This window comes from Durio zibethinus, chromosome 13 (genome assembly GCF_047325235.1).
Source record: "Durio zibethinus cultivar Kanyao isolate XHJ-2024 chromosome 13, ASM4732523v1, whole genome shotgun sequence".
NCBI lineage: Eukaryota > Viridiplantae > Streptophyta > Magnoliopsida > Malvales > Malvaceae > Durio > Durio zibethinus.
Window position 1 is genome coordinate 23,279,093 of NC_143174.1, and position 10,002 is coordinate 23,289,094.

General features: G+C 34.6%; 2 protein-coding genes across 10 annotated transcripts; one reads left to right on the forward strand and one right to left on the reverse strand.

The window, feature by feature from the left end:
• The first annotated feature begins 503 nt into the window (after positions 1-503).
• On the forward strand, positions 504-4,621 carry LOC111303173 (kihadalactone A synthase LFS-like). Of its 7 annotated transcripts, none has more exons than XR_016326690.1 (12): positions 509-699; positions 885-1,080; positions 1,220-1,321; positions 1,416-1,467; positions 1,573-1,694; positions 1,812-1,912; positions 1,998-2,056; positions 2,374-2,430; positions 2,967-3,012; positions 3,710-3,789; positions 3,960-4,131; positions 4,454-4,621. XR_016326690.1 is itself a non-coding variant. In XM_022899247.2 (11 exons), exons 1-11 carry the CDS (start codon positions 589-591, stop codon positions 4,048-4,050), a joined length of 1,017 nt encoding a protein of 338 aa, XP_022754982.1. In that variant the 5' UTR covers positions 509-588; the 3' UTR covers positions 4,051-4,331. The 7 variants fall into 7 exon arrangements, 4 of the variants coding, with proteins under 4 accessions (XP_089598261.1, XP_022754984.1, XP_022754982.1 ...); XR_016326689.1 differs by lacking the exon at positions 4,454-4,621 and adding an exon at positions 4,278-4,331; XR_016326691.1 differs by lacking the exons at positions 3,960-4,131; positions 4,454-4,621 and adding an exon at positions 2,148-2,215 and having other exon boundaries at positions 504-699; positions 3,710-3,755.
• LOC111303172 (NADP-dependent malic enzyme-like) lies at positions 4,577-9,693 on the reverse strand. Of its 3 annotated transcripts, none has more exons than XM_022899245.2 (19): positions 9,197-9,693; positions 8,843-8,963; positions 8,678-8,752; positions 8,279-8,430; positions 8,098-8,203; positions 7,906-7,971; positions 7,646-7,741; positions 7,477-7,548; positions 7,292-7,375; positions 7,109-7,207; positions 6,847-6,894; positions 6,696-6,749; positions 6,506-6,604; positions 6,200-6,289; positions 6,020-6,097; positions 5,811-5,885; positions 5,615-5,705; positions 5,009-5,137; positions 4,577-4,917 (listed from the first exon to the last, which is right to left on the reverse strand). In XM_022899245.2, exons 1-19 carry the CDS (start codon positions 9,346-9,348, stop codon positions 4,829-4,831), a joined length of 1,776 nt encoding a protein of 591 aa, XP_022754980.1. In that variant the 5' UTR covers positions 9,349-9,693; the 3' UTR covers positions 4,577-4,828. The 3 variants fall into 3 exon arrangements, with proteins under 3 accessions (XP_022754980.1, XP_022754979.1, XP_089598260.1); XM_022899244.2 differs by having other exon boundaries at positions 9,164-9,568; XM_089742134.1 differs by having other exon boundaries at positions 6,020-6,289; positions 9,197-9,635.
• Between the last annotated feature and the right edge of the window lie 309 nt (positions 9,694-10,002).

The following is a 10,002-nucleotide window of genomic DNA, read 5'->3' on the forward strand; positions in this document are numbered from 1 at the left end:
GTTTTATAAAAAATTAGATTCGTAAAGATAAGGATCGATTCAAAATCAAATTTTAGTGAAATTAACATCCTTGTTCGAAGCAGCTATAGCCCATGTGGTCACGTTTCCAATAATTCAGTAGCTCTAATGATTTAAATATTAAAATTCTACTAAAAAGAGATTACAAAACAGAAAACAAATTATCCTGGTAAAACTCTGAGCTTTTACCCATTACTCCATTATCCTTTATTTAAATATTAATAATATGACACAAAAATTATATAAAAATATAATTTATATAATTTATTTTGATAAAAAATATAAAATAATAATTTTACGTATAAGTATAAATTATAACATAATAATTTTATATTTTATACATATTTAAAAAAAAAGCGTAATAAGATACACGTATGTACGCCTACCAAAGTTGATCACGTGCAAATTGAGAAGAACAATGAGGGTCCAACAGATTACCAAAAAGTTGCGGTTGGTCTCTGGATACATCCACTATAAATTCTCATCTCGAGTTTCCAAACTTGAGGTCCATAACGAAACGAAAGTACAAAACAAAGCTACGCCAAGAAAAAGAAAAAAGAAACAAGAAAAATGGAGAATCAGAGCCAAAATGGAGCCGAAGCTCCTGTCAAAGTGTCAACACTCAATTGTATCGATCTCTCTAATCCTGATATTCATCAATCCGTCTCTTTACTCAAGCAGGTTTTTGTTTCCTTCATCAGCATTTTATTTTTGTTCGTTTGACTTGTGTTTTTAATGTACGTGCCGTGGGAATTTACTGTTTTTGTTTGTTTTTTCTTTTGATGGTTTGAAATTGATATTTTGATAGCTTGTTGATTATTAAGACAACCCCAGAATTAAAGTTTGGAATTTTTTGGTGGGTTTAGGCTTGTTTGGATTGTGGGTTTTTCTATTTGGTAAACCATGGGATAAGCCAGGAATTCATGGATGAAGTATTTGCTCAAAGCAAGAACTTTTTTCATTTGCCATTAAATGAGAAAATGAAAGTTTTGAGGAATGAGAAACATAGAGGCTACACTCCTGTGCTTGATGAGCTTCTTGACCCCGATAATCAAGTGCAAGGTCAGCAACTCTTTCATTTTAGTGATTGTATTTTTGTTTTTTTGGACTGTATTTCCTGCCTTACCATTCATATTGATCGTTGGTGAAATAGTTTATTTGGAATTAAAATACCGAGCTTTCTTTTTTTTTGATGGGGTAGTAGGAGACTACAAAGAGGGGTATTACATAGGTGTGGAAGTACCTGAAGATGATCCTGAAGCAGAGAAGCCGTTTTATGGGCCAAATGTTTGGCCTGCAGATGGTAAATTATAATGGATTTCATTGATCGGTTATCTTGCAAGACCTGGTTGAAAGAATTTTTCACCAACATTTTCGAAACTTTTGGCTCTGGTTAGGTGTTTTGCCTGGATGGAGGCAGACTATGGAGAAATTCCATCATGAAGCATTGTAAGTTATAAACTAGTTTGTGATTAGGTTTCTATGCGTGTTTTATGATATGTGCAAAGAAAATAGGCTAATAAGATTGTGTTTTTCTTCTTTATGTGCAATTAGGGAGGTGGCAAAAGCAGTTGCAAGGGTCATAGCGCTTGCACTTGACCTAGAGGTTGATTTTTTTGACAAGCCTGAGATGCTTGGGAAGCCTATTGCCACCTTGCGCTTACTACACTATGAAGGTGGAAGATCATGGAATGCCATTATTTAATCGTGGTGTCATTGCACTGTTGATATAACTTGTTATATAATTTTTTTTTTGGGTATTAACTCGTTATATAATTTCATATTCCAATCAGGTCAAATTTCTGATCCTTCAAAAGGAATATATGGAGCTGGAGCACATTCTGACTATGGATTGATTACACTTTTGGCAACAGATGATGTTATGGGTCTACAAGTATGAACATTGCTGTAATATGCGATTATATTACCATTATTCTGCACATTTGACTAGTTAACAAAAGATTATATGATTTTTGCAGATATGCAAGGATAGAGATGCAAAACCTCAGATATGGGAGTATGTTTCGCCTATAAAAGGGTTAGTTGCTGATGGCTAGCAGAGATTTGAGCTTCAGGGTTACATTATATACATGCTAGTGAAAATGCAAGTTGGTTTTACTGCCTTGCAGTTGGAGGCTGCATTTGGAACCAATATCAGTTTTTAAGCGATTGATTTCCAGTTATTTACTGCACCTAGGTTGCTAGCATATTTTTACTGTTATCTTCTTAAATTTCTATCCTTGCATTGTTCTGTTCATCACTTACTTTGTTCTTGCTTTACATGTAATAAATTTAATTTGATCATTAATAATCATAATTCATGATATGCTTAAAGTGTGGTTGATCTTTTTACAGAGCTTTTATAGTCAATCTTGGGGACATGCTGGAGCGCTGGAGCAACTGTACATTCAAGTAATGTGCAACTTTCTGTTTTAACTATGGTCCAAATTGCATTAAGATGACAGTAAAAGATGAATGATGGATTTTAAGGGGCTCGCCATGTTGTTCAACATTTACTAAATAACTTTAGACTAGTTTTGATTCTCTGCTTTGCCTTTTACTTTTAAGTTCAGCCATTTATTATCTTGATAAATTTAAAGCCTAGAACTGTTATCTAAGGCTGCATCTCCACTGATCTAGATCAAATATAGCTCCATTATTTCTTGGCTCTTTTGTATTGTTATATGTACGCAGGGTTACTAAGTGAAAGCAACCCTATAGTGGCCTTAAGTTTTTTTGCCTCCAGTTTCTTATTGTTTCACAACTTTCTTACACTTATTCATCATTTTTTTTTATAAATTTTACACTCTGAATTTGTGCTGCTCTGAATCTGTTCATTTGTTGGATTATATTTGCTTGAGGTCATCCTACAGAAGGGTGGATGCTACCCTTTCATAACTATCTTGCTTGAACTTTATGTAACCAAATACTTGGTTTTATGTACCCAGGTCCACTTTGCACAGAGTTTTAGGAAACGGTCAGGAGAGATATTCTGTAAGGCCCCTTAGCTTTTTAAACCGTTCTTTGTCATCCAGGTTTTAAGGCCTTTCAAAGCCTTTTGGATGATTCATGATTGAAACATCTGTTCTATGATATCGGGTTGCTTCAATATATTTATCCCGTTGCACTCTCTTCTACATGTCATGTCTGACTTTAGTGCTGGTTAATATATTTATTTCTTGATGTACTTGTTCTTTGTCCATGTGGCCAACTATCTATGGTATCTAAATTCGATTAGGGTAAATTGGGCTTTCAAGAACTTTGAAAATTAACTTTTCTACCAACTCTTGTTACTCTATTTAGTTGATTCCATCTGATCTTTTCTGACTCTGCTAGAATAAACTTAACAATTCTGTGATTGTTGTATGTCAACAACTCGGCTAAAATTGTTGGGAACCATTGTCTATCTGAGTCATAACATTATGAGTGGAAGGATGCTTTAGTTCTGTGAAAGTTTTAAAAGCATTTTGGTTGACAGGAAAAGAAAGGTTTTAACTGTCATCTTCATCTGGTTATCTCTTATCGTTTGCCTTCTTAGTTTAAACTTTTGGCTTAGTTACTTTTTTCTTTAATATTCCTTTTGGTAAGTTTCTTTGTGAATAATCTTGCTTGGAATTTTCATGTTCTCTTACTATCTTTTAACATAATCTTTTGAAGAAGTAAGGTTTATGTCTGTTGTTTCTGATGACAGATTGCATACTTTGTGGAACCTAGTCATGACTGTCTGGTCGAATGTTTGCCAACTTGCTATTCAGAAAATAATCCTCCCAAGTAAGTCTTAGAATCAAAGTGTTTTAATTATAGATAATAAGTGAAGTCAATCTTGAAACCCCTCCCCTTTGAGACCTTAGTTGCTATGAAACCTATGTAGATTACCTTTAATTATCTTGTTGCATCTGACATACCAACTCTAATTGAGCTGCTGCATGTATTGTAACCAGGTTTCTGCCAATTAGATGCAGCACATACCTGAGCCAACGTTACAAGGACACTCATGCCGAGTTAAGCATATACAATAAACATCAAACTTGATAAACATCAAACTTGTTCTCGGAATCAGGAACTTAGGTCAATTGGTTTATGCAATCACCCTTAAGAGGTGGTATCCAGAAGGTTTGGATTCAAATCCTAACACTTGCAATTCTTTTCTCTATCCTAAGTAACGGTCTCCTATGTATTTATAAAAAAAGACTTGAAGTCCTCACAGAAGATGTTTCCTCATGTTTAGGAAAGGTAAACTTGTAATTTTCATAATACAGGGACCTATCGATTTGAATGTGCTATATCAAACATCAGAAAATCCATTTTACCCACATATAGATGTATTACAGTAACAGGGTTATCATTCCTAATAAAGTTATTACATGTTCCAAGATTCAAAAGGGAACCTAGTTTGGTCATTTTCTCTTCAGCTAAGCTTTCTACTGATGAACAGATTACAATCACAAAGCAAACTTTCCTACCAGCTGTCCCTAAAGCGTCACAGCCGTATGTATCTTTACAAAATAGAGAGAGTTGTAGATCAAGTAGATCCAAAAGTTGATGAATCTTCAGAATCTTTGTCAAATTCGGTTCTTAAATAGATGGTTTGAAGTATTATATACTGTTGGGTTTTCACACAACATAAACATACCAACGCCTCATTGTCGGCTGACAAAAAAAAAGAACTTTTCAAACACTCAAATACAACAAGTTGACATTTCCCAAACTAAGTCATATTTTTAGTTGACCTTATTTATTAGGCAACATACAACATATGATGAGCTTAAAGATGAAGCTACATACAAAATGGTGAGGAATATCTGTCCATTTACCGATAACTTCGGTAAACAGGAGAGTACATGCAACTCTCAGCATACTTCACAAGATTTGCAGGGCGAGGGAGACGTGTTGCCACACCTATAAGAAAGCATAATTAGAAATAATGTCATGATTGAGAAATGAAACAGTGACAATTTTTATCTTTAAATCTACAAGAAATGTCACTCACCAAGTTCATATGCCTTAGCAGCCACGTTGGCAGCTATATTAGCTGAAATTTTCCTTATATTAGAGAATGGTGGGTAAATAAGCCCCTTGTCATAGTTTTCCTCAGACACTTGCTTAGCCAAGGCTTCCGCTGTTATAGAAGACGGACAATAAAAGTATACAGTCAATCCCCCGGCCCCTTATTGGCACTTAAATTCATGTTAAGACAAGACGTGATAATTTTAAATATGACATTGTATCACACGAAAATAATATGAAATGACTTGATTTAAATAGCAAAAGTTGTATGAGTTTAGCAAAAAAATGAGCCATGTTTGATATGTTGACACAAATTTGACACTATAATTTTTCATGTTTTACACGTATCTAACATGACACATATGGATATTTGGCAAGTCTAGTTAACACAAATTGTCAGGTCTAGTTAAGACTTTAAATCACTGTGAACTTCATTACGTATCTGCTTCAGTTGTTAAGATTAGTCTGTTGCACAAATAATGAATAAAAAGAATGCCACAAGTATAGATAACTTTCAGTTTAGCAAACAAAAAGGAAAGACAAGACAGCTTATATCAATAATGTTGTTCTTAAATTACATCCTACTTACAGGCTGCCAGAAGCATGTCATCATGCACACGAATAGCTCCAGAGATGACCAAACCCAAACCAAATCCTGGGAAAATGTAAGCATTGTTGGCCTGAATTGACAAAAGAAAACACAAAGCTCAGTCCCTAATATTCAACAGATATCCCATATGGGATAATTTTCTGAAATATACTAAACAATCAAATAATGGTTGGACCTGGCCAGGAACAAAAACTTTGCCATTGTATTCAAAAGGATCAAATGGACTTCCACTAGCAAAAATTGCACGGCCCTGCAAGATGAACCCAAAAGAAGACAACAACTTATAAGATTCATATTTTGAAGCAAATAGGGCACTCATACTTCCCAGCAGCATTTTCACCTTAGTTATGAGGTGAAACAAGTAAGAACTAAGAAGCATTTTACCTGACTCCAAGTATAAGCCTCTTCAGCTGTGCACTCAGATTGTGTGGTTGGATTCGAGAGAGCCATAACAAGAGGTTTCTGCATCATCATAGATTTACAACAATGTAAATCTTTTTCGTAGGTCTGGATGACATGTAGTTTTACCAGAAAGTATATAGATACGGTTAATGCATAAAATACCTCATTGAAGGATGCTAGGGTCTCTATTATTTCCTTCGTAAAAGTTCTTCCCACTCCAGATGATCCGATCAAAACTGTTGGCTTGATTGCCTGAAGAAGAAAGAAAAGTAAGCACTGAAAATTACTTCTTTTTTTAACAAAGGAGACTGAAGCCTAAGGATAAGAGAAGAGATTGCAAGTGTTGAGATTTGAACTCCAGGCCTACTGGATCTCACCTTTTAAATATGACTACATGAATCAACTAAGCCCTCGTTTAACACCAAAAAATACTTCGAAAAATGCAAAAGTAAGCAATGTTTTTCTTACCTTGACAGCACCTAATAGATCCTTAACAGGTTCATGTTCATGAGCCCAAGGTTTCTTGAAGTGTTGAAGTGACTCTTTACGAGAGCTAATAATCAGTCCCTGAAAGATAATTCACATGCTCCTTAGGTGAAAAGGGATGTCCATAGGATATATTTCTTTTGGCAAGAATCATGACCAAACTTATCTATACCTTTGAGTCCACAAGCCAGATCTTCTTGCGGGTCTCTTCCAAGGGAGTTTTTGTCTACAAGTAAGACATAAAAAAACCACAGCCAGCATAATAATAATACCAAACACTAATGAACTAAAAGGATCTGCAAGTTTTAGTAGCATGCTATTACCTGCTTTGACATCTCAAGAGCTATAAGCTCTGCTATACCAGTCCCAGCCTGCAACAGTATGACAGAAGCAAGTGTAACTGACTATTAATACAGACTGCTGAAAATTAGAGAGGTACCGTGAATTGATCCATTAAAAGTTAAATCATGTTGCAGAGAGTGCAATATTTTCTTTCAATCTTTCTTATAAATTATTTCAGCATTTTCCTCCCTTTCCCTTCTGCAAAAGATAAAAACAATGACGAGACAGAGATCAGAGTCTTACCTCTCCAGCACCAAGGAACAAGAATCTGTGGTCAGTTAGAGTACCACCAATCAACTTCAATGCTGCAACAACCCCAGCAAGAACAACAGATGCTGTCCCCTGCACCAAAAATGATGGTAGATTAAAGAACACCTAAACAATCATAAGGAGGGAGTCCCTTATAATGCTTCTACTACCTGTTACCTGTATATCATCGTTGAAGACAAGGTGGGTTGTGCCATATTTAGCAAGCAATGTAAAAGCGTTATGATTTGCAAAATCTTCAAACTGCATAATGCCAAACGAATCAGACATGGTTAGAAAATGCAAGAAGAACATCACATCACAAAAATTTTATGAAAAATCGAAAGTCTCCAAAGCATGAATACCTGTATAAGAACTTTTTCCCCATAGTTCCGCTTGACAGCAGTCATGAACTCATGTAGCAAGTCAGCATATTCCTAAATGTAGTCAAAATAACCTCAGAATAAAATAAGTTATGCAGTTCATAATGATTATGAAACTAAAATCCACCGAGGTATGCAAATATTGACAAACCTGCCCAGTTGCCCTCTTTTGTCTAAGCCCAATGTAGAACTCATCCTTCAACAATTCCTCATTATTTGTGCCCACATCAATGGTCACAGGCAAACACTATAAAGCAGAATCAGTAATTATGAGAGTCTGAGGTTCAGATCTATGATGGCATCACTACAGTTGCTATTATATACAAATTTCAGGCTTAAGAACTACAAATATAGATCTCAAGCACATCAAATGAAGAAATTCAGGAGAAATGCCACAGTGGAAATGCTTACCACCGAAGGACGAATCCCTCCAAGTGCTGTGTATAAGGACAATTTTCCAACAGGAATTCCCATCCCCTGAATTTCCAACAGAATCACACCTACTCTAGTTATTCTTTATAGCTTAGAGCCCCAAAACTGCAATTTAAACTAAGTAACAATTAAAATGTTTCTAATTAAAGACATGATCTTAACACAATTTACCTGACAGCCAAGATCCCCAAGTCCCAAGATGCGCTCACCATCAGTTACAACAATAACTTGAATACTTCTTTCAGGCCAGTTCTTCAAAACATCATGAATTTTTCCCCTGCACGTTATAAGGTTAAGTTGAAGCCTATCCATTGGAGATTCGGATTTACACAACGAAAAGAAACATTCATACTTCTCTTTCAAACTTATGTATAGACCCTGAGGACGCCTGAAGATGCTTCCATACTTCTGGCAAGCTTCACCTACAGTTGGAGTGTAGACAACCGGGAGCAGCTCCTCAACATTATCAATTAGAAGCTTGTAAAACAGTCTTTCATTCCTTTGCTGTTAACAGTGAAAACAAAGGAAAAAAAAAGAGAATTTATTCAGTTATTCCCTTTTCCTCTGAACTGATCATGAACATTTCTATTACTATACAGGCAAAAGAATGATAAATCCCTAACATTTTTTTCCACATCAATTCATTGCAAAAATCAATCTGTCTATATCAAATATTAAAAACGAAAAGCAAAGAAAATAAATGAACAAATTCAAAGCCTGATTTGAATATAATCAGAGGTAAAAGAGAGACCTGAAGCTCCATCATGGCCATATACTTTTGCAGTGGAACTTGATATTTTCGGATACTGCTCATCAACTTTTTCTCCTGGGTTTCAGAGCAAATATAAAACATTAATTAATCCTGCCGCTAATATGCAAACATATTTGGGCAAAAAGATGATGCAATTAGTATAACCTGAAGCTGTTGAGTGACAACAGCAGGAGGAAGTAAACCACGCAAGTAGTGAGAATCCCTCTCTGTCTCAGTGAACGCAAGCCCTTTGTTATGGTGTGGATCCCTCAACAATGTATATCCACTGCACCAAGGACTGATAGTTAAATTCAGACCAAAAAAAAAAAGAATTGACCACTTTCTTTTCCTAGCTTTCTAAACGGTTTTAACAATCATTTTCATTTCTATTACTACCATAATTTTTAAGTAAATTAAACCAAAATCGAAGGATGTTTGATAACTGATCAATCATGAAAACACTCTAAAACAGAAACAAAAACTTACAGGTTAAAAAAAAAAAGTAAGAAGAAAGTTGACCTAGCGACAGAGTAAGTCCAGGGGGTGACCAGCTGGTCCTCAGTGGCACGATCCTCGCCGTAGACATCCTCAACACCGCCACCAACGGTGGATTTGGGGTCCATGCCTAGCACTGATTCCCCACCTCTAATCTCCTTCATGGTGCTCTCCATCCTTTCCCTTATATTGCTTCAGCTGATACTGTTACTACTATTTTTTTCTCTGAGTTTCAGAGATTCAACTGGATATATTACGAACAAATAATCAATCACCAGAACATTCAGAAACACAAACTTGGGTTAGCTGTTTTCAGTGTCCGAGTTAAATTTTAGAATCAATCAAAAGTCAAACTGAAGACTGTAATAAAAAAGATCAACGTCATTGTCGTGCCGTAAGAATAGGAGGAAAAGACCCCATTTGGAAACTTAACTTATAGTGATATAGATGGTGATTCTACAACAAAAAGCGAAGTATTAGTGTACTGCATACCAAAAAAAAAAAAAAGTTTGCCAAGAAATAAGGGCATGTTTGGCAATGATGGATTAAAATAATATAATAATTATTTTATATTTAATTGAAAAAATATAATTATAAGAAAGATTAATTTTTTTTAGTATAAAATAATTTAATTTTTTTAAATAAAAAAATTATTTTTAATTCATGAATTAAATTTATTTATTCAATTATATTTTTAAATTTTATATTATAATTTAAATTATATAAATTAAAAAAGATTTTAAAAAATAAATAAATTATTTTATCTTAATTTTATATACATTAAATATAAAATAAAATGATATTATTTAATATAATTTTATTTATAATAT

Excerpts from the sequence above, each read along its gene's own strand:
- LOC111303172 (XM_089742134.1), bottom strand. The coding sequence starts at position 9,348 with ATGGAGAGCACCATGAAGGAGATTAGAGGTGGGGAATCAGTGCTAGGC. Across the intron at positions 8,753-8,842 it reads TTGTCACTCAACAGCTTCAG|GAGAAAAAGTTGATGAGCAG; the intron begins GTTATACTAATT and ends TCTGAAACCCAG. Across the intron at positions 5,706-5,810 it reads AAGTTTTTGTTCCTGGCCAG|GCCAACAATGCTTACATTTT; the intron begins GTCCAACCATTA and ends TTGTCAATTCAG.
- LOC111303173 (XM_022899247.2), top strand. The coding sequence starts at position 589 with ATGGAGAATCAGAGCCAAAATGGAGCCGAAGCTCCTGTCAAAGTGTCA. Across the intron at positions 1,322-1,415 it reads AAATGTTTGGCCTGCAGATG|GTGTTTTGCCTGGATGGAGG; the intron begins GTAAATTATAAT and ends GGCTCTGGTTAG. Across the intron at positions 1,913-1,997 it reads ATGATGTTATGGGTCTACAA|ATATGCAAGGATAGAGATGC; the intron begins GTATGAACATTG and ends TGATTTTTGCAG.